Here is a 23,982-nt window from a genome sequence, read left to right as displayed (position 1 = left end):
GATGCCAAAAGCAAATCAAGTCTATCTCACAAGAAGCTTCAACTCTGTACTTAGGAAAAGTGGCTCTCTGTACTTCCCACTTATTTCTGATATCTCAGTGCTAAGCCTAAAGAGATTATAACTGAAGATCCTTCATAGCAATCAAAGATATTCAAGTTCCCTGATTAGTATCTGGGACTTCTCAACTCATCTGCTTCCCTCCACAATCCACCCCTTTGCCAGGGAAATGAGAATCTGCCATAGCACTAAATCCTTTGCAATAACTTTATTCTTAGAAAACCCTGTCATTTTTGTGACTCCTTAACACCCAGTCTCTAAGTGACAGTTACTACTTTGGCACAGAAGCTTTCGAAATGAAAAATAAGAAGTTCTACAAACTGTATCAGCAACAGCTCATTTACTTCAAACTCTAACCAGCTGCAAAAAGGAAAAAGGGTAATCATTTCAGCTCCAGCCCGGAGTTGTTTTTCCTTCACAGTTTATTCCCGGACTCAGGAAATCAGCTGCAAAATAAGTGCCAGTAATTCTGAGTCCCAAGGAATACAATGTCCCCAAGAATCATTCCCTACATTCCTCTTGTCCTGCCTAGCTTGCCTGCTATCGGGGGAGGCTGTAAGTCTAGGAATGAGAAAGGAGTCTCTGCAATTGTGGGGGGTTGTCAAGTCAAGGACATCACTGCCGCTCTTTACTGTGTGGTGGCGAAAGGAGCAGTCTTTGAAGTGAGCCAGACTCAGACATTCGAAGTCCGGTCCTGCCACTTACTAGCTATGTGACCTTGCACAAGTCATTCGACCTCAGTGAGCCTTAGTTTTCTCACCTGTCAAGTGGAGTTCAGGGTATCTCGTAAGGATGTCGTTAGCACTAAAAGGTATAATGTATGTGAGTTTCTGGTATATGGGAAAATTATCAATAGTGGCTTTTATTTGATGATAACAATGACACTGATGATGATGATTATCATTGCTTTCACATCATCTTCATCTTCATCATTGTGTGTTGGGAGAAGACAGTTTGGAGTGGTGGTAAACAACTCTGCTGAGACACCCACAGAAGTCAGGAAATTTGTATAGTTTTCCAAGTTTGCTGTTTACTAGCTATGTGACCTCAAATAAAGTTCGAGTCTCTGTGTGCTGATCTGTAAAAAGGAGAATAAAAATAATCTGGCTCTGACTCTGGTACAGTATTGTTCTGACAAGCAAGGGGATAATGACCACACGAAATTGTCAATCATTATATATATAACGGGAATATATATGTATATATAAAATATGTATATGTATACACACATGCATATACATACACATTTAAAATAAAAGGATTAACATATCCACCCTATTTCTATCCTCATTTCCATTTGGCTTGGATGGAAAAGGCAACTAACACTTCAGCCTTTTTTAAGGGGATGTGCTCAAAAGCACATTGGCAGGGGGATAAAATTGCTACAGTTTGCCCATTATTATCACATTTAAATTACCATTTGCTTTCTTGTCAGGTTTATTGTTTTTCTTTTTAAGAGTAATATATACCATAACAGAAAATTTGGGAGTAATAGAAAGTAGCAGCATCCATTTGCTTATTCGTAGCACTTTCCATTTTTCTTATTATACCGTGTTAAGTATAATAAATAAGGCAAGTGTTTGCTTAAACCAAAGTGTAATCCCAATTATTTTCTTTTAAATCCATTAATGTTAAAACACAAACTATCGAGCTGTTGCAAATTAAAGCACTATGTAATTCTCTTTAGGTCAGCAATTCTCTAATTTCTGCATGTCTAAGGCCCACTTGGGCTTATTTAAATCGCCAATCCTAGGTCTCACTAGCAATGATGCTGACTAGATGGGTCTGGGGTGGCATCTTGGGATCTCCATTTTTAATGACCTTTCTACCTGATATGATGCAGGTAGAAGCAGGTAGGGGGTGCTCAAGTCTCTCGCTGAGAGAGACTCTGAAGTCTGACTCCTGTCCAGGGCCTCTGAATTCCCACAGTGGGATCCTGGAAGGGGAACTGCGTATGTGAATCCCGGCCTTGCTGTTGTCACTTCTCGATGCCCCAAGCCCTGATGCTTTTACATCTCAGTTCTGGCTGCTGGAGCACCTGGGAGTGAGTCGGCTTGAGTACTTGCCTCCTCTTCATTCGAACCTGTCGGCCCTGGAGAATCTAATTCATCTCACGGCTCAAAAATCCCATTCTGTAGGGGTGGGCTGAGGTTGGGGAAGGAGAGGGGACTCAGGTCTCCTCCATTCAGTTGATACCGGCTTGACCTCATAAGGGATACTGCGTGACTTCCAGCCACCTGCTTGAGGGGACACAAAGAAAGTTCTAATATTTCTCTTTCTGGAAGAGAAGGGAGCAGAGAGGGAGGTTAATGGGACCACGGAGCGGGCACCTCACATTTTCGAGGGACATGGCATAACATACAGACGAGAGTGGGATGTTTCCTTCTGACATTCCTAGGCTGTCACTCTAGCTGGAGTCTTTTGTCCTTGTCTAGGCAGCTCAAAGTCAGTCTCTCCCTCTTTGTCTCTCCCTCTTCTATTCTAGGAAAGAAAAGAAAACAGATGTAAGGGAAAAACTAGAACTTATTTTTATAACTTTTTGAAAACAGCAATGTTTGTGTTCTTCTAGGGTGTAAAGCTTCTCCCTGGTAATGAGGTTCTTCCCACCACACTCCCCCATGCCTGCTCTGTAAAATTACACACAGTGAGACTGAGAACTACATAAAAGGCCCGCTCAGCATATGCTGATTTAATCTCTGCTGCATGTCACCTCCTTATGGGAGCTCAAGAGAAACAACAGCCTTGATTACATAACCTACAGTCATTTTCAATAAGTGCCCCAATCCTGGTCTTTAGAAGGCTGTTCAGATGTTCCCTAAGTAGGACAAGCTTCAGAGCAAGCCCTGCGAGGTTGAAAGAGGGTCTTGTATAAAGTAATTTCATTGCATTTTTACATTTCCTTCTGCTCCCTCTAAAGCAGCAGTGGCTGGGGCTCCATCAGGGTTCCTGGCCAAAGCAAGGTTCTACTGTTGCCTGGAAAAGGATTTTCATAGAATCTGAGGTCTAATTCTCTCACGAGAAGACTTCCATCCAGTGTTCTCATTTTGTAGATGAGGAAACAGGTTCAGCGAGGGGCTCTGTGCTGGTTGTTGCCTGTTTGTTCTGATTCCATTCCCTGCTCCTCCCCTGCTCTGAATCTCGGGGATCTGATCCTGGCCACCTGGCTTCCAGTTACGTGGGGCCAGTGGGAGGCTCTGATTGGGGACAGGAGGGCCAGAGCAAGGGAGAGGCCAGGGCGTTTCTCCCCTCTCTCCTGCTGCTTTGGCGAGCATCTCTGGCAATGGCCGCTTCTCTTCCTTGGTTCCTGCTGCTACTGGACGCCTCCTGCCTCCTCTCCCGTGGGCTTAGCTGGCCAGACCCCACCCTGTGATCCCCCAAGACCACCCCCTCCCTTTATGCCTCTTGCCCAGGGATCAATACATTTTTTTTAAAAAGGGCAAGATAGTATATACTTTAGGCTTTATGGACCAAGAGGCAAAAGTGAGGATAGTAGTTAGTAGGTACCTATATAGCATTTAAAATATAAACCTTTGAAAGAGTAAAAACCATTCTTTGCCTGTGTGCCATATAAAACCAGGCAGTGGGCTAACTGGATTTGGCCCAATGCACTTTCTTTGCCAACGCTTGTTCCAGCTTTAGGGGAGGTAGTGGCTTCCCACAGGTGCTAGTCTCTGATTGCTCATGGCCCCCTTTCTGATCATCCATGTCCTGTGTACCTAATGCCCAAGATTAACTTTTTTAAATTGCACCACCTGGCATGAGCTCTCTTTTCCTGAATGGACTGATGCAGGCAATGACTTGTTTAAAACCCGTATTCCATAAAGTGGGACTATTACCCATTTCACAAATGTTTTTATTGCTTTCTGGTCTTCCGAAATGCCTTCACAAACACATCTCACTGGAATCACGTAGACTCGTCATTCAAGTCAAATCAGCGGCTGCCTCCCTGTGTTTGGACTGACCAGGTTGATGTTCTCTTGCAGTGACGAGAAACTAGTGGCCCCGAGGGATTCCTACAAACCAATATGAGGAACAAGAAACTTGTTCCCCATACTGACCAATACTACCCAACGTCACTGGCAAAAGTGATGGAAAAAGCTAACGAACAGGATTGGGTTGTAAGTGCAGTTACCATCGGAGGTGAGGCATTGCAGGCCGTGCGTATGTAACATGTGACACCCACACCTTCCCGCTTCGCTGCCCCCACCCCTGTCCGAGCTGCCACTGCCACCGTTGTCTCTTCCCTGGATGGCTACAGCCACCTCCTTACCAGCCTTCCTGACTTCACCCCTGCTCCCCTACTTCCACAGCCACAAGGAAGATCTTTTACAAACAAATCACACAGTTCCTCTGCTCAGAACCTCTGACGACTGCCCAATTCATACAATATAAAATCCAGATTCCTCCTGTGAGCCCGTAAGACCCTACAAGATCCAGCCTCTACCTTCTTCTTCGACTTTACCTCCTGCCACTCTCCTCTTCCTCATTCCAACCCAGCAACACTGGTTTCCTGCTGGGTCTTGACTCTCCTCGAGCTCAGACGCCAGGCCTCCGTGCTGGTTCTGTGCTCTCCCTGGAATACGGCCCTCAGGTACCCTTGAGGCTCTCTCTCTCTTCATTCTTTCAGGTGTGCACTCAAGTGGCATTTCATCAGTGAGGTTTTCCCCAGCCAACTGACCTAAAATAGTGTAGCTTCTCCCTTTATCCTTTAACCCTGCGGTCCCCAACCCCTGCACTGGTGCCCAACCCCAGTACCAGTCTGTGGCCTCTTAGGAAATGGGCCGCACAAGTGGGAGGTGAGCGAGCGAAGCTTCGTCTGTATTTACAGCCGCTCCTCATCACCCCTATCACGGCATAAGCTCCGCCTCCTGTCAGATCAGCAGTGGCATTAGATTCTCGTAGGAACATGAACCCTGCTGTGAACTGCGCATGCGAGGGATCTAGGTTGCACGCTCCTTATGAGAATCTAATGCCTGATGACCTGAGGTGGAGCTGAGGCAGTGATGCCAGCATTGGGGAGTGGCTGCAAATACAGATTATCAGCAGAAGAGAGCTTTGACTGCATAATAAATGTAATGCGTTTGAATCATCCCCAAACCATCTCCCCCCATTCCCCTCCTCCAGGTCTGTGGAAAAATTGTCTTCCATGAAACCAGTCCCTGGTGCCAAAATGTTTGGGGACTGCTGCTTTAACCTTTCTAATTTCCTCTCAAGACTTTTCTTGTTACCTGACACGTACTTTGTGTCTCACGTGGCCCTCACCCTGGGGCCTCACTTTATTCCTTCAGATTCAGGCCTTTTCTCCTTCAACGCCTCACCCATGCCACTCTCTTGGCTTAGAACATTCTTTCCTCTTTTCTCTTGATTGCCTTAAATGCCTTCTCCTCAGGGAGGCCCTTCTGGACCATTCTATTTGTGTAGATATTATTTGACTTTCTCCACTCCTACAACACTTATTTTACATCTTTGCACAATGTTTATTTTTTTCATAGAAATTACAACTGTAAAAAAAGTATATGTATATGTATATTTATCTATTTCTAGTTCTCATTTCTTTATTGTCTTCCTCCCAGCCCTAATCAATTGTAAATTTTATGAGGGAAGGGACCATGTCTATTTTATTAACCGATCAATACATAACAAGTGCCTATTATAGTTCAGAGCCTTATATACTGTAGGTGCTCAATAAATATTTATTGAGAGCATGAATAAATGATACAGGATGGAGTCATTCACAGATCTAGGAAAAATGATTGAAGAGCCTCTCCATTATGTTAGAAGCTGTGGTTGTCCATCCATATCCCTCTGGTTCTTACCATTTCTGTACACAATTGATGGATTTCTCTGCCGGCATCCATGATCTCTGCATGAACGCTTCTTAAGCTGTATGTGCATGCTTGCTCTGCATGCAGTGTCAGGGAGTCAGCACCCACAGGAGCAGCTTTTGACTAGTGATCAACAGGAGCAGGTGGATAATTACTCCAGCTTCATCACCTGCCTGATGGGATTACCGTTGACGCATGTTGCCCACAGATTCCTAGAAGTCTCAGGTACTCCAGCTGCCCACAGTGGTATCTTGTCCATTAATCCACTCTCTCTCTATTGGCTTTCTTCCCTTCCCTGTCTCACACCCCCATTCCTCACCAGTGCTTCTAGGGATCACCTGCCAATAAAACTACTTGCACTCAAATCCTTGTCTTAGGGTGTGGTTTTGGGAAAACCCAAACTAAGACATCTATTTTATCTGATTCCCTACAACCACTCTCCTTTTGGGGAAGTATTGCAAGAAAAGTGTTCCAGTCTAGCAATTATACAGGTTGGGAAGGGAACAGTGGGGTGCGGATGGAGTAGATTAATTTGTCATTCACTAACTTCTTTCATTTAACCCCTTCCATGCCAGCAGCCATAGTGCACATTTGTTATCATTTTCTGTGGTCCTCACAGACATTCTTTACAAATGATAGCTTCTCTCTTTATTATAGAAAACTTCAAATAAGGACTCTCCTTCTTGTCCTTGGTCTACAGCTGAATTCTGGTGCCATTGCCTTGCACTAGACTCCATTAATGATAACAGCAACAACAGCAATGATACCAATTCAGTGAACACTTGATGTGCACCGGATCACAGTTAACTTATATTATCTAATGAAATGGTCACAACCACACCATGAAGAAGGCACTAGTATTGTTACCCTTTTATAATAAGGAAACTGAGTCCCAGGAAAGTTATGGGCTCAGCATGCTTCCACTGCACAACTCTGCTACCAGTCAGGGAAGCTATTGCTATATCTTGCCCATCCACTAGGTGTAAGACCTTGGATTTGAAGCCAGGGATTTGGCCCCACCTCCAAATCTCCCAAACTCTCTGCCCCGTAGAGCCACCAGGTCTCTTCATACACAAAATTTATTTTAAAGCACAACATTAAAATGAGATACTGTAGTTATAAAGTTCCTGAAATTTTAGCCAACAGAGTGAAACCCATTGCTAATGAGAAACAATAATAAACACATACTTAAATGTAATTGCAAGTGCAGCATTTCCAGAGCACAAGATATAAAAAATTGCAGCCCTTAACACTTTTATTTTCCCCCAATTGGCTCTCACGCTAAAAAAATGTTTATCACTACTGCTTTAGGCTATGAATCTTAGTCAAAGAAATGCTTTCTCCCCAACAGAGCTAGCAGTACTAGATAACGGCCAAAACTCCACAGCTGTCCTGGCGTCTACTCCTGCCTGTCCCCATGTTTCAAACAGGAGTGGGAGAACCACAGGACAAGCGACTAGAGTCGTGAGGAAGAGAAGGTGCTTACTCAGCCAGTGCCCAGCAGAGCAGCCCCAGCCTCCCTTGACCTCCATATGGAGCCCCCTCCTTGAATTTTCTGTTTCAGGCTGAGTCTCATTCTCCTACTCCATTGATGCCAAGAAACCTCTCAGATCATGCAAGTGCAGTCTCCATTCTGTCACTTTGAGAGGGTTTTATTCTCTCCTTAGTTTAACATGAAAAAAAAAAACATACAGGTCTGGTAATAATACCTCCTAGGGCAATGCAAATAGGCTTTAAAGAGTTAAAAGCAAGTTAATCAATAGCTGGCTAAATATGTACACCTTTTAATATTTGCGTATAGGCACAGGGAGGGTTGGAGAAGCTCCCATTCTGGGTAAAATATAACATAATGAAGTGGTCTTTTTTTGCCTCAAAGATCATTTTGCTAATTAACTACAATAAATATATTTTTTACCTCTCTAGTTTATTTTTAATCACTCTTACTTGACTATGAAAGAAAAATTAATATGCTAAAAAAATGTGTTGAATGCCAGGCCTTGTTTTAAGCATTTTGTATCTATGTCTCATTTAACACTTACAACGATACTATGAAATAGGTAACATTGTCTTTGTTTCACAGATGAGGAATAGAAATGATAAACAAGATTCTTAACATCATACAGCTAATAAGTAGGCAAGTAGGGGATGTGCACCCAGGTGGTCTGTCTCTAGAGTCCTAGCTACACTACATTGCTCCAGTGTAGAAAATCTGGAAAGTGTGAACAAGTATAAAAATGATATTTGATTCACTCATAATATCGCCACCTAGAAATAAATACTTTAACATTCTGATGCAATGGACATGACACAATCTTTATAAATATAATTTAGTTTTTGTAACTTGGGTACTTCATGAAAAAGGCTGTATGGTTTATCACCAAATCTGGAGAATATATTTGGGATGGACTGATCTAAAATAAAGACTATATCTCATACAAATTCCATTTCTGAGACCCCTTGGGGCACTCCAAAATCTGAGCATCTATTTTTCAGAAAATCTGAAACCAAGGTTGAAAGACGCCCTACTGTGGCTGCCAATTGGGAAAGACCTACCATATATGCTAAGATACTGTGGATAGATTAGCAATTATGGCTTCATATATGAGACCTGAACCAAAAACCACAAGGGGATATGAGATGCTCTGAATTGAAGGCACTGATTTCCAGCCAAGCTGGGTTCTTTTTGCTTTTGCCTGAGCAATATTACATAACATGATTTAGAATGAGAGGAAGTAGGGATCTACTTTATCAATTGATCGATCAATCTGTCTATCCATCCATTTATCTTCTTTCATGATGGTAATTTTCTCAAGCAATGCTAGTGTCTTAGGTTGGACTTCTCAGAAGCAGACCCTGAGGTCAAGATTTGAGTGCAACTCATTCTTGAAGAACTCATCTCTGGAAATACCAATAGGGCAGCAAAGAAGTTAGAAAAGGAAAGGTGAAGAAGGTAACAAAAGGTGTGTTTTCCATTGTGCGTAGAGCTGTCCTGCTGAGTACCTCTGGGAGGTGGTACAGAACATGCCCTAGAGTTGGACCTCATAAGGGGTGAGAAAGTTGGGATATTTATCCTCCAACTCACGTTTGTCACTGGATGAGGGCTGCTTCAGGGGAGGAACGTTTCTTGCCTGCCCTTCATGCAGACCCAGCAAATTCCTGTGGCTAGAGAGAACCGCTTACCAGTCATAGGAGCTTGCAACAAAAATGTAGACATGGATGGTAAGGGAATGGGAGAAATGGGAGGCAACAGCAGTACCTTCTACAGCCAGCTAGTGTGAAATAAACCAAACCAAAGTCACTACATATGTATAGTCTTGTATTCTGCTTTTCTCCTGATATAATGCCAGGAGTATTAAAGAAATATGATTAGAGAAAATGATGTTTAATGGCTGCCTAACAGTTCATTTTATGGATGTGCCACAATCTCTTAACTGATCTCCTATTTATAATTTTCAGTCTCTAAATAATCTGACAATAAATACCTTTGTTTGGACTTCTATGTACCTCTACTTATTTTTTAAGGATAAATTAATCAAGGACAATTTTGTTAATAATCTAGAGCAGTGATTACCGGTCTCGCACCTAAAAGAATGCTTGAAATTGATGGTAAACTTAATAATTTTTTGTCCAGATTTGGGGAGGAGGTCGGAATCTCAAGACATGGAAGTAACATAGCAACTAAGTTATGTTTTATTATGAATCTTCCGTTATTGTCTATATTCAGTTCTTGAATAAAGGAAGATTTTTACACACTGGAAACCCTTATTATTAGTTTATTTGTCCAGCCAGGGTGGCAAATTTATCACCATGTCATTTAATGAGCTAATTTCTTTCGAGAAGCAAGAAGTGAGCACTTTCTCTATGAGAAAGTCATTAACAATCTTGATCTCTTTCTCTGGAAATGTCATCTTTCATCTCATGCAGGCTTAAGGTAAGCTGGTTAGAGTACTTTGAAATTTGCATTTTCCTGGTCTGGGGAAAAACATACTGAATTTTATTTTTTTTCATTCTGCAAGCCTTGGCATACTTTCTCTCCTAATGAAATATCTCAGGGAAGCCTTTGATAACCACCATTAATTATATCCAATGGCTTTTTCTTGGTGTTTACTCTTTTCCTTCTTTGAAGTACTCAGGACTGCTGAGTGGTAACATGCATGAAGTTTTCTTGCCTTCTGTAAAGCCTGCATTTTCTGGGTCATCTGACTTCTTCTCCACTTAACTCTTTTTGGTTTCCCTCCGTGACTCTTTTCTTTTGTTTCTCACCAGTGCGGGCATCCCCCACACTTCAGCCTTCTGCTCCTGTTCTGTCTCGCTTGGTGACCTCTCTTCTTCCAGACATTACTTTTCACTCTGTGAAGATGACTCTGAAAGTTCCATTTTCAGGCTTCCCCTCTTTCTTCTTACATGCGTTTAGCATAAATCTTCCTGATAGAAAATTTCCTTGGGCTTCTTACAAACACCTCAAACTCTGCCTGATCCAATCCAAATTTGTACCCTCTACTTCAAAATGGTTTCTCTTGTTATTCTCTTTTTATCGTCTTTAACTCCTTCCTCCTATTCAATCAGTTGGGAATTCAAGGTCTTCTATAATTTGGTCCCAAGCCACGTATTCAACTTTATCACTTATGTCCATCATAAATTTTTGCTCTACTCACCATCTCCAAACAGCCTGAACATTGCTCTCTTCTCGTTTGTATACAAATTAGTAAATTTACAAAATTCAAAAGTTTGGATTTAATGTTCTGTGTGATGTCAATCAAATTTCTCTCACTTCAGTCTTCTAAGTCAGCATAATAGTAACCTCCTTCATAGTGTCTGTGCAATGATTACATAATATACGTGGAAGTGTCTAGCATGGCATTTGGCACATTATATACTTGCAATAAGTATTTGCATATTTGTTTGTTCATTTATCACTCTGACCTTCACAACTAACATTTGCTGTGAAAATTTTCATTCTCATAGCCCCCTAAACTCTCAGTTCTGACCTCCTCTATCTTTCATTCATGTATAAGTGCAAAGTGTTAGCTGGCATTCCTTGAGTAGACTTTCTACAAATATACTAAGTACCTTAACATGAGAAACCCTACTTCACATTTCTGTGCATAAAGGAAGTACTCAAAATATTGAATCCAGAACTACTTTCCTCTCAATTATCAAGCAAGTTTCATACCAAATTAGCACAGTATAGTAGAGGAGAAAACAGTTAATACTACTTGTTCATTTTAATCATAAATCAAAAGGAAGGTCAGGTACAAATGTTTTATTTCCATAACAAAGTAATACATTGCTGAATGTCAATTCTTCCTGATATAAGTAGAAGTCAAAAATACATACATGTGGTATAAAGGAGATACACACTTTGGCATGTTTATTAGAAACAGCACATGAGTATTTTGTAAATTATCTAGAATTCTCTCTATTGACATTATCTTCTATCGTAACATTTGTCTGGTAACTGGTTAAGTAGTTTCCTTTGATCTGTCATTTAAAAACTAATTGTTTTTGTTCAAATGACTTGGTATTTGCATTTATTGTCTTTCTTGTGTTTGCAATAAACTGAATAGTTGGATGCTCTTATTTTATTTCTAAAATTATAATCAAATCATTGGCATTGGCTTGTTAAGTTTTAGGAGAAAATAACTTTTTAATGATTTACAGCACCAGCATCTTGCTAATGCTACTTCTTCTGAAACAAATGCCTTCAGAATAATCTGTATAAGTTCTAGATCATAATGGAGTTCTTCCCCAACAGGATAATGGCACATTTTAAAGTGCCCAAATGTAAAATTGAAATTATAACCCTAGTAAAATTGAGCCTCTTTGGAATGGTATCTAAATCTCCTAGACAAAATTTAATGGGATAAAAGTACAAGACATTCTGTGGGAAGAGACAGGCTAATCCTGAGTCCTTAATAGTGGGCAGTAAACGTGGTAAGCAGAGTGGCAAACGCTTTCTTGCTTTTTTCTAGCACAGTGGATTTTATTAGCTTCTAGGACACCCAGGGTCCCCAGGAGATGTCACAGAGATTGTACAGTGGGGGGTGGGAAAGATATGTGGCAGGGAGAGGGCTGAGGAGGACCAGCTGGGGGCTTCACACTTCCCGACCACCGCTTCAACTTTCTCAGTGACTCACATCTGATTTATATATGGAGCCTCTGAGCGAGACAATGTTTGAAAGAAAAGATCTGCTACTAGAAAAACAATGATTAAGTATCTTTGTTTTAGAATCCACGTAAAAATCTTTCAAATGAGGGGGCTGGTGTATTTATAGATGACAATAAACATTTTAAATCTAATTTCTCCAGTAGCCTTTCATTGGGCCAATCATTTGAATTTGTAGTCTTGGGAAGAAATTGAAGAAGCCCAATGCTAGAAACTGCTCCAAGAGTCTTCTCAAGTTGTACCCTTAGTCAGGGATTGCATGAAATTAAATATCACCCAGCTCTCCACCCCATCCCAACTCAGACACTGGTTTCTTGTTCAGACTCCTCCAGTTTTGAGGAAAGATTAGGAGTCCTGTGCTCTAATAGCCCAAATGTTTAGGGACCTGTTGCCTTTCAAATCTTGAGGAAATGCCCTTCAAGTTGCCTGCTCCTGCCCCATCTCTTGGTGGGAAATCACTGTAGAAGCAATTATGCTTTTATGAACAATGTTACTAAGCATCCCAGCCCTGCTGCTTGGCCATTGGCAATTCTTATCTCCTATCCTAGATCCAGCATGTTAATCCATAAGCATGCATTGGCTTGGCCGCACTCCTCCAGAAGCCATGGGGTTCACCTAGAACTTGCAGGAGTCAAGTACCTCCATGCCCACTTCCACCAGAACCACATAGCTCTTATTACCAAATTCCCAGGGGTTACATGCTTCCAATTTCTGAGCTCTGTACTCTCTTATTAGTTAGCTAGGAGAGTATCTACTTGAGCAGGAGTGTGACAAGTTTTGTCAGTTCTGCTCTTAAAAACGAGTCAGAATACTGTATTAGTGCTACTTCTCCATGATTCATCACCTGTGAACTGAGCCACCATTGTTTTCGACTAGGAAAAGTTCACAGTAAGTATGTGTTCCATGACATACAAATCTTCTGAGATACTTAGTGAAAAAAGAGTTTCTGTGGTCAAATGTATTTGAAAAAATTGTGTCGCTTTTGGTGATTAACAATGTGCATTAGAAAGGCAAAGTGGGAAGGAATATTTCTTGAATTTATTTGATCATATTTTTAAGTCCTTTCTCCTAATCTCCCTTTCTTTTTCCTTCCCTTCCTCTCTCTTTTTCTTCCTTCCTCCATTGCTTTCTTTTTAGTAACATTAGTTATCTAGGACTCCATGGGAAATGTATTGGGAAAACACTGTATGTACCTGTTTTAAAAAACATTATGGTGAAAGTCATTTTTAAAAATCACCCCTGTTATTTGGTACCAAGCATTTGGGAGTTTTTCAGAAGTAAACTATTTTAAAATTGAATTCAGTTAATCCATTTTGGGTATATGGATCAGAAGCACAAGATGGCAGATTTGGGACAAGCCCTGTTAGCATCTCGTTGTCATTTTATAAACAGGGCACAGACATAGATAAGGTATAATCTTTCATACTGAGTTTATAAAGAGGTTGAAAGAACTATTTTAAGCAACTTAAGTACAGCAATAGAGATGCAAGCTCTGGGCTCAAGACACGTGGGCTCAAACCCTGACTCTGCCACTCACTGGCTGAGGTAATGTGGGTAAATATATCTGTGCCTCAGTTTCCTCATTTGTAAATGTGACGGCAATTGTATTGTCCTGAAAGAGTCATTACGATGACTTAATGAGATTAAACAGCTGAACAGCTAAGCGTAGTGTTTGGTACGTGGAAATAATACAAGATATTAATATTATTAAACACATTAGTCAGGATTGCGTAGTTCATATAAAGTTAGAGGCGACACGTAATTCTACAGAGAATTTGGAGGATCGTAAGAATGGAGAAATGATGGGGAGGAAGAAATTATATAACTGAGGTCTCTATATTGATAGCCCCCAATACTTTGGTATATGTAACATTTTTTTTGGAGGGGAGTCAATTCTGCCTTGAACTTACAACTCACAAATCCTCTCAGTGTGAGGTGGTGGCTGGCACTTCTGGTCTGGGCGTTTTGTGTGCTAAGGCAGAATCCTATCCATTTACCCAAAAGTCCATGGGGGACTGCATTTTTCTGAGAGAAACCACAGAAGGAAGAAAGTTTCCTGTCTGTGAGGCTAGCAAGCACGAGCCGCCATTCCCTACCTGAATGGGTAGGCAAATGCGATGTCAATGCTGAGGTTACTTTCTGTCTTGTTGACGCAGTCCACACTCAGCCGCAGGCCTCCGGAATAGCCACCGCATGTTGCAAATGCAAAGATTGCAAAAAGCTGTGGAGAACAAGCAAACAAGAGAAGGCAGCCATTAGGATGATGTTGATCTAATGAGACATATCAAAGGGAGCTTAGTGTCCAGACTGAGAGAGGTTATGGTTCTTCTGAAGAGAAACATCACGTTTGGTTCAAGCTGGAGGATGAAAGGTAGAATGATGGTGTGGACTGGGGAGGTGGTATCTGAAAGAATAGTCTGGCAAGCTAGAGAAATGTTGCTTGGAGAGTAATACAAGACAAGGACAAAATAGCTGTGCTTGAGTGTGCGAAGAGTTGTCATGCCTCAGAGGGTAGAAACAGAATCCCACAGTCAAAGACCTGAAAAGCAATGCATCAACAGGTTAACAATGGATATCTCCAGGTAGGAAGACTTTGGAGTGTCTTCTTTTTGTTTGGCTGTATTTTCTGCAATAAACAGAAATGGAATAATGTAGATGGGTTTTTAAAAAGACATGGTCAGAGAATTCTAGAGCTAGAAGTTTGAGGAAGAGTCGGTTAGTATGTAAGAGGTGCTATTTCAGAGCACAAGATCTCAGTGTATTTCAGTCTCAAACCCCCATTGGTGGTTATATCTCTGTGTTGGTTATTATATCTAAGTCATCTATTAAAAGTTTCAACTTCTTATCAGTTAATGTCATAGCCTAGTATGATGTAGAACATAAATCTGTGGGGAACCAGCCACCAAAAATTAGGAGCAGAAACTCAGAAAAGTCTTCTAGAAAGAAGAAACACCTAAGAAGGTGGGATGGCCCAAGACAGGAAGTAAGCAAATGCCAAACTTTGTTCATTTCATAGTTTGGCTAACTTCAAAAGAATTTCCTGCTCATTTCCAAAGAAAGTCAATCAATGGCACTTAATACTAACACATGTTGCAATATTGCAATTTATCTTGTATTAATTTTGGAATTCAGCTCCAGCTTCTTGCAGTAGCTTGGGGTCCCTGCCAGGAACACGAGCTCACTTTGCATAGTGAGAGGAGTTATTGTGTAGGAGTCAAGTGCATGGGCACTGGAACGTGACCTTGGAAAAGTTGCTTAATTTCCCCATGCCTTGATTTCCTCATCAAAAATTTCATTGATAATAACTCTTTTGGGTGGTTTTGCCATTTGATATGAAACAATTGCCGTGGGCAAGAAGGCTGCTGGAACTGGCGAGATCACCAAGTCTTTCCAAAAAGTGAAATGAATATTATCCACAACACTTGCCACCTCAATCAGTGGTGGAAAAACAGCCTCAGAATTATTTGTCTCAATTGGCCATTTAAATTTTATAGGAAAAGACTGGCTAATGGTAATAAGGCATTTAAAACCTTCACAGGGAAAGCGATGTTTCGTGGGCCGTTTTTGTGTGTGCGGTGGTTTTGAGTTATTTGTTTTTTAAAACCAATATTTTTAACATGGAAACAACTTAACCATAAGATATAGTAGTTGTATTAAGACAAAATGTGTTAATATGTGTGAACGCTAACATGTGTAAAGCATTTATATAGAACAGATCCTGGCACAGAGCTGGCACTCCATGAATGTTAACAAATATTATTACTGCGAATAGTGGATGCTCCAGGCCATAAAATGAGGAATTTAGACTTAATCCCTAACTAAATCTACAGGACTGTTATCCCCAGTGAACCAACATCCAAGCAAGTCCAGAAAAACCGATCTTTTTTTGCTTTTTGCTTTGTTTACTTTTCTTGCCTAGGACTTGATGAAGCATTCAGAAGCTATTCTATCCCACCCCACAATCTGAGGGTGATGCATAGAATGCCAGGTCTCAAGGGAAACTGATCTTTATCCCTGTGGTATGGATTTGCTTAATTCTCATGTCAGCTCTTCGTATTAGTAGGAATACAGAGAAATTTTAATTGTTCAATGCTTAAATCTAGGTTTCATTATATAATACTGGATGTGCCAGCCCCTTGTGTCATGTCAAGATAGCATCTTTGGTAAGACTTCTTCCAAAAGAAAGTATAGAGCGATGGAGTCCGAAGCCCCATGCTACAGCTATGGAGATAACCCTTTGTGTCTCCAAGTTTCCTCATCTGTAAAGAGGGATATCTCCTATATCTCCCTGAAATGGCGAGAGAATGAAAGGAGAAGGAATATGTATTTATGAGCTGCCTTCTTCCAATTCATGCAGAGATTCATGTGATGTTTATACATATGCATTTCTCTGGGGCAAGAGTCCTACATGTGTAATCAGTAGCTGCACACATAAGGTAAGAAGCGATTGTCTATTGTGGCCACTTTAAAGTGCCTCTCATGGACCAGGTATTATGCCCAGCACTTAACATATGTGGTCATATTTCCTAGTGACAACAATTTTGCATATGTGGGCAGGGGTGTGTGTATGTATGTATATGTGTGTGAATGAAGTTTAATATTCCTGCATTAAAGATATGGTAGAATAGCATGGTTGCTTCAAAAACTTGCATCCAGAAAATTCCCTGGGACATTAACACACAGCAAATGAGAGTTGAAGGACATAAAAACAAATCAAGTCAATTTCAGTACTTAGTAGCTATAAAGAAACTACCTTGGCTTTTCGTCTTATATTAAAGTGCTTTATAAACAGTAAGGTATTATTAACACTGTCATGTAATACAGATGGAATGATAATTACACATTTAACCAGTTCAAAATGTTAGATACATGGAAAGGGGGGCTCAAGACTATTGAAACCACGTACACCATTATTTTTTCTTTTAGTTTCCATTGAGCTCTGAAAATACAAGACATTGTACTTGAGTTAAGTATCATACCTATGGGCTTTCTGATTAAGTTTCTCTCCTCCCCATAGTCTTCATTGATTAAAGGGAAATCATACTGTGTGACCAATATCAAGTTCACACTGGTTTGGTGAGGATTAAACAGATAATGGCTGTATAACACTGGAAGAGTCAGATCCTGCTGAGTGAGTAACTTATTACAGGGATGGTTGATTCCATGTTTGGGAGAGTAAAATCAACTCCTCCAGAGTTCATCAGCCAGGGGTGTGGGCCTGTAATTAGAATACATCAAGACACAGTGAGGAGAGGGGACTGGAGGCTCTTTGAAGGGGTTGAGATTCTCTTGGTGCTGCAGAGAGATGTAGAGTAGGAGGAAACTTCCGAAATCCTCCCAGGACTCCACCCAACCACTCCACCTTAGGTGGGGTAGTGGAGCAGCTCTCGGGTGAGGCAGACCTGAGTTTGAGTCCCATTCCTAGCTGTGTGACACTGGGTAAATTACTTCACTTCTCCAAACCTCAGTTCCCACATCTACTAAATCAAGACTAACTCATTGATTTCATTCGGTAGGTGTTTAATGGTAGACTTACCATATGCTAGCTGTTGGGGAGCAGAAAGGCAAAAAAGTCAAAGACAAAGATAAGGAAGGTCCCTGCCCATCATGGGGCTTCATTTTAGATGGGAGAGACACAACCCCAAAGAACATGCAAATAAAGTCATCACAAGTTGTGTTCGATGTTTTGAGGAGAGGCTATTCTGCGCAGAAAGTTATGCCTGAGGGTGTTTAAGCTAAGACCTGCAAGAGGAATGAGAGGAAGCCCTGAAAAAGTGGGGGCACAAGTGCTGTGGGCAGAGGGAACAGCTTATGTGACAATCCTTGGGGAGGAAAAGCTTGACAAGTTTAAGGAGCCAGTGGAAGGAAGCCAAGGTGGCAGTTGAATGGCAAAAGAGGTGGAGAATAATAATATTGACCTCAAATGGTTGTTGTTCTTGTCAACTGAGAACACATGTGAAGCATCAGGCTCATTGCCCTCAATAAATGTTAGAGTATCTTCTCCTTTTTTGTCATCTTTTCCCCCCTTCTTACTACTTCAGCTACTACTACTACAACTACAACTACTACTAGTACTATTATTACTACTCTACTGAAGAAACTGAGAATAGACAGGAAAATTAACTTTCCTCAACTCAGCTAGAAGCAGAGTTGGAACTGGGATCCTAGTGTCTGGGCTCTCTGGGTCAGTGTTATTCTAGTTAGTTCTAGAATTTCAGGAAGAACAATTTTTGGCCATCCGAATCGGAGGTGACTCTCAAAGAGTCCAGTCTTCTTTGCCCAGATATGCACCATGGCTGCTTTAGTGACCTGAGGTTCTCCACATTTCTCCTGTGTGTGTCACTCATACCTGCAAGCTCATTACCAAATGCATGCTTTGTCGTCACTTTCTTTTTATTCTTTTCTTCCTCCCTTCTTTTCCTCCCTCCCTCCTTCCTCCCTCTTTTTATCCTTGATAGGGTGGAGGAATTTAGAAGGAAGACCTTGGAAGGCATTTTAAAGAGAAAGAATCTTCCTTGGCTTGACAACTGATCCTCCGAGAAGCACTTAATATTAGAAACAGGAAGGGTTGTGTGTCTTATGGATGCCCAGCTCTGCAAGACTAAGGCCTATTCCTAATGCAGACAATATCCTCTTCTGGGAGAAGGGGAAGATAAAATAATTTTCTGCTATGCAGCCAGGTTGGAATGAGAACTGGAGGTGAGACCTAGAAAACCAAGGAAGGAGAAAAGCCTGAGGGGCCAGTATGAGTGTGTGTGTCGGGGGTGAGGAAGTCGAAAGAGGGTGCAAGAGAGGAGCTAGAGAGCAAGATCTCCAGCTGAGGCGGATCCTGTAATGAACATAAGCAGCTTGCTGAGGGACGTTAAGACATGGTGTGTGTGTGCACATTCGTCCTCAGCCAGCACACTGCTTGCTTTCTGGTAATGCAGTGTGCTAGCTCACCTTTCTAGACACTGAAAGCATAACCAGAGGCAAAAGCCCATTACCCACTTACGCGGAATTATAAAACATCTTTACTCAAGCTCCCAATTCTCCTCAAACAATGCAGAAACCTTACCCTCCAGCACATTTTAAGATAATCAATACCATAACCACTGGTCTAATCATTCACTTCCCTTGAGTTCAGGAGACCAAAATAAATCTGCAATGAACTCTCATTTTACTACTGTCTTGGATGATCTACGGCTCTAACAAAAAATTACTTTCAAAATGGACAAAATTAGCCAACAGAGTATCCTTATTAGAAATACATTTAGGCAGAAGAATACAGAATTGTCCTGTGTTTTCTGACTTAATAAGCATCCACACACCAGAATCACCCATAGCAGGAATGATGTCTTTATAGTTAATGACAACAAGAGTTTTCCCCTGGAAAGAGGGCAAGCAGCTCCCTCCTTTGAACTAATTGAACCACACAAGGAATATCAATGAAAGATGATATTAATCCTTCTGTTTAATCTGCAAGTCATAGTTAAAGCAATAGGTTGCTGGCAGAAGATAGCCTGATTATTGGCACTTGTAGGGATCCTTGGTCTGCAGTGAAGTCAGAGAGAGGATGTCTCCCAAAGCCTGGTACACAACTCTAGGCATGAAGGATACCTTGGAAGAAACAAGAGAGAGTAAGGAGACTGATAGGAAAGACACTGAGAGATTAGGACCAAGTAGTGGTGCTCATATTACCACCAAGCCGAGTGTGCTAACACGTAGGTCTCCCAGGGGTAAAGCTGTGATTTATAGCATTTGCTGATTTCCATAGCATAAATATTTCTACCATGGCCAATTCCAAGCTACCAACATGATACCTCTGAATTTGGACTGGGAAGAGATCTCCACAATCCGCTGTGCTCCAGCACACCACTGCCACCAAGGGACTCCTTTGGGACAAGAACTTTCATCCACTTTGGGCTTATTTCATAGATTTACTCCTTTTCCACCAGCTACACTTACTCCTTCCTTCATTCATTCACCCATCCAACTACTTATTCACTTATTTAGTTGGTTACTGTGGCAGAGGCTGTTGATGCCTTGTGGACATCTGCAGCTGCAGGGGGACAGTTCTTTTACACACCAACGGCTTCCTCCCTCACACACCTGAGTCTCTCTGCTAAGGGCTTTCTCAGGTAGCATGAGTGTGCTTGGCCTGTGACTGGAGTTGCACAGGTAGAAGTTCCCAGGAGTTAATTCCCTCGCAGCTTTCAACCAATGTGGGATGGAAATTGATGGGCAAAAACTCCAGTGTTCTTGTCTGTCTGTGGGACAGTTCTGAGGTGTGTTCTGTACAATTTCTCCAAGGGTGCCCGTTGGGACTGAGCCCCAGTTGCTCACAGGAACAACCTGCTCATGGACACACCCTTGGCTGGCTTTGCTTCCTTCCCCGTCCCACTGCCCGCTGTCATTGTGCTTCTTGACATCACCTCCCAAATGAACTTCGTGTCTCAGGATATGCTTTTGGGAAACACAGCTAAGGCAGTTCTCATACACTGACTGAGTGAGCACCTAGTAGTTTTCAGACACTGCAGTGGGCCGTAGGACTCTGTTAATAAAGGAAATCACATTTGCCTGGCCACCTCAACTTACACCTTTTTGCCTCTGGCGTTATCCAAATAAGCTGAGCTCTTCCAGCCACAGAACCTTCATGCTCTCTGTCTCCTTCACCTGAAACTTCCTTCCTTGCATGCTCTGCATAGAGGGCCCTTCCCGTCCTTCCTTCTCAACCTTTCTTTTCCTTTTTAAATAGGAAGTCTTGGACTTTGACATCCTATAAACTAGGCTTCTCACCCAAGCCTATTCCCACCACTGCCCCCATTATCCCATTTTTTTTAACATGAGCAGGCTTTATAAAATCTGTATTTGTGTGATATTATTTATTTACTTGCTTGTGTTTTATCACTTCCCTGAAGGAAGATAATACACTTGGTTTTTTTTATTGCTGAACATCTATCACTTTGCACAGTGCTTGGCATGAAGCAGGTGCTCCCTAAATGCTTGTGACTTAAAAAGTGCAATAAATAAATAAATAAAATAAAGACATACCCTTCCCCCACCTCCAGGGAACTTGCTTTCTATTTCAGGACACAGACAAGTGAATGAACAGGTATTCTGATGGCGCTTTACTGTGGTGCAGGAATTGGAGTATGTTAGAGGAAAATATGCTACATACTTTCAAGGGAGGGGAGGGGACAGAAGCTGTCTGGAAGGATGGATAGCTAAGCAGAAACCAGGAAAATTTGCCTGATTTGTCCAAGTAAGAGGGAGAAGAAGAGTGTTTTAGGCAGAGAGCAGCAAGTCAAAGACACACAAGTGAGCAAGGGAAGCATTTTTGGGCTGTGCAGTTGGTATGACTGGAATATCTCTTGTAAGGTGGGAAGAAGGAAGTGACTCAGTTCAAAAGGGAGGCATAAATGAGTCAGGTATAGGGAACCAAAAACTACAGCCCCTGGGCCATATCCAGCTTCTCTGATTCATTTATGTGTGGCTACTGTCATGCTATGATGGTAGAGTTGAGTACCAACAACAGAGAGCTGATGGCCCACAAAGCCACACATGTTTACTACCTGGCCTTTACAGAAATAGTTTGCTAATATGAAGAAACCTGGGTCTTGCACAGGCTTATATTTTCAGTGGGGGAGGGGTGTGAACAAATTTACTATTCAGAACGGTCACACTGGTTGTAATGGAAAGTGTGGATTGGCAGAGGGTGGGACTAGATGCTGGTAGATCAGGAAGTGTCTTACTTCCCCATGATCTGAAAACCCCTTGCCAACAAGACCATTCCTCAGGTATCTTTGTATTCCTCATTGTAGGTGGCCCATAAATTTTATCGAGTGAATGAATACATGAATGAATGGGCCAGAGGAGGTGAGAGGATGAAATGCTTGGAAAAGGGCATTTTGGCACTGAGTAACTGGATAACAAACATTACGATGATAATGATGATAGTAATAATAAAGTACCTACATTTAGTTCTGTGTGCCAGTCCCTTCATTAAGTATATTATTTACATTGGCTTATCTAATCTTCTCCGTTACCCTCTGAAGTAGGAACACAATCCCTACTGAGGTTAAGCAGTGTGGCCAAGGTCGCATGGTCTATCGGTAAGTGAAGCAGTCATGGTTTCAACTCAAAGCTGCCTTTCCCTAAAGTTTATCTTCCTTCTTTCCAACTCTCCCAGGAGTGTGAAGGGGCTTTCTAACTGAGGCTCCCTCTATCCCATCAACATTCAGAAAGCCACATGAGGGCCAAATCAAGTATCTGTAAGACAAAGCCCTGGTCTCCCATGCTGATGACAGTGGAAGCTCCCATATTTTGCTTCAGCAACGTAAGCCTCCACTCTGCAGCATTGCAAGCCGTCGGGGGAAGGGAGTTAGAGTCTGGCATAACAGGAATATTTGAAAAGTCTGATGTGAGTAGATTATGCCAATTATACTTGATGAGTTCCTCCTCCTAGTTGTCAGCCACCCACAGGTGGGGGTGCTGGATTTCTCTCCTTCCTGCAGCTCCATCATTTAACAGCTGATGGGTTAAAGAAGCCCAAACCCTCCCTGTGCACGCCCCTCTGATGAAGCCCCCTTGTCCCTCCTTTTATGATTTGTCTTGGGCTGATGAGCCATTAGTCCTCAGCAACCACAAAGAGCATTTCTAAGCACGCCACTGTATATAGGGGGTGATGAGCTCAACAGTGGCCCTGAAAAAGTTAGGAATACATACTATCAGGATATTTTCTAGTGCAGAAGGAGCCTTTGATTAACTGTGGCTTCCCTCACACTCTGCTCTCTGCATAGGACACCCCCGGTAGACTGAAGAACACCTCTAATGTAACGGTCTATTTCTATTGATCTTTGTCTAAGTCTTTCTTTTCATTTTTCTTCTATTAATAATTGGAGTTTTCTAAAGAAATCGACTAAACATCTTCTTGGCCATAAGTTTATGGTTACTGCAATGGGTATATAATACTTTAACCCAGAAGGCTTTTGTGAATAACCCTGTAACACCTCAGACGGTACCTCCATGTGAAGGTAAAAACTGCAAGTTGTCCCTGGAAGACAGTAGAATTTTATTTTATTTTGAGGCAGTGAAAATGATTGTTAAAAAGCTTTCCCCATAGAGCAGATGTGGTTTTTTTCCCTGTCTATCGTATATAACTATCTGTGTTCTTAAATGCTCCAATATCCTCCACGCTGCATTCCATTTCAGGCTACCTGTCAAAAATGGGATACAGTGCACTTTTAACTGCTCCATGATTTGTGTGAAATCTTCCCAGGCAAAAGCAGCCTTACAGAATCAGTACTTCACACCATCAGCTGAGGAATTTTGACCAGGCTCTACCAAAGGAGAATTCCAAATTATTCACATGGCAAAAGAAGTTTCTCTTTTCATTTTCTTAAATGTGCTGCCTTGGAACTGGACCACTTAGCAAAGTATTTGGCTGCAGGTAATGGAATGCCTGACTTAGAGTGGCTTAAACAAATAGAGGTTCATTTTTTCTACACATATCAGAAAGTCCAGACCTAGATGGCTGCTAGTATCGATGACGTCTGGCCCAACATTTCTTTGGTTCTTACGGTCTTTGCCTCAAAATCACAAAATGGCCGCTGTGTGCATGGACACCCTTTGCTGCATGAGAGACTAGGAAGTGCTTTTTAGGGGAGGGAGGCGAGGAACCAAGGGTTGGAAATGATTGTCGGGTCAGTTAGTCTCCATTGTCTGCCACAGGAACTGATGAGGGGAAGCTGCAACAAGCTTCCGAGGCATTTCATAAAGGCCAAGTGCATTCAGCATCTGGTCATTTCCTTCTCCCAATAGTGCCTAGAGAGCCCCAAGCCTTTATGTAATGGGTGAAATTTAACTCTTGCCTATGAATCAAAATATGAATTTCTGTTTAAATTTCATTTTCCCACATATGACTTTAAAATAAAACACATGGCTGAAATAAGT

The 23,982-nt window shown here is 41.8% G+C and overlaps 1 protein-coding gene across 1 annotated transcript in view; it reads right to left on the bottom strand.

The window, feature by feature from the left end:
- SYNPR (synaptoporin) overlaps window positions 1-23,982 on the bottom strand; it is a 324,464-nt gene that overhangs the window by 113,165 nt on the left and 187,317 nt on the right. Inside the window, 1 exon segment of the mRNA XM_012638454.1 lies at window positions 14,145-14,269. Within this exon segment, the coding sequence (XP_012493908.1) occupies window positions 14,145-14,269 (125 nt within the window).

The sequence above is a fragment of the Propithecus coquereli genome, unplaced genomic scaffold, assembly GCF_000956105.1.
Source record: "Propithecus coquereli isolate 6110/MARCELLA unplaced genomic scaffold, Pcoq_1.0 Scaffold1, whole genome shotgun sequence".
In the NCBI taxonomy this organism is placed as follows: domain Eukaryota; kingdom Metazoa; phylum Chordata; class Mammalia; order Primates; family Indriidae; genus Propithecus; species Propithecus coquereli.
This window is presented reverse-complemented; position numbering and strand designations above follow the sequence as displayed.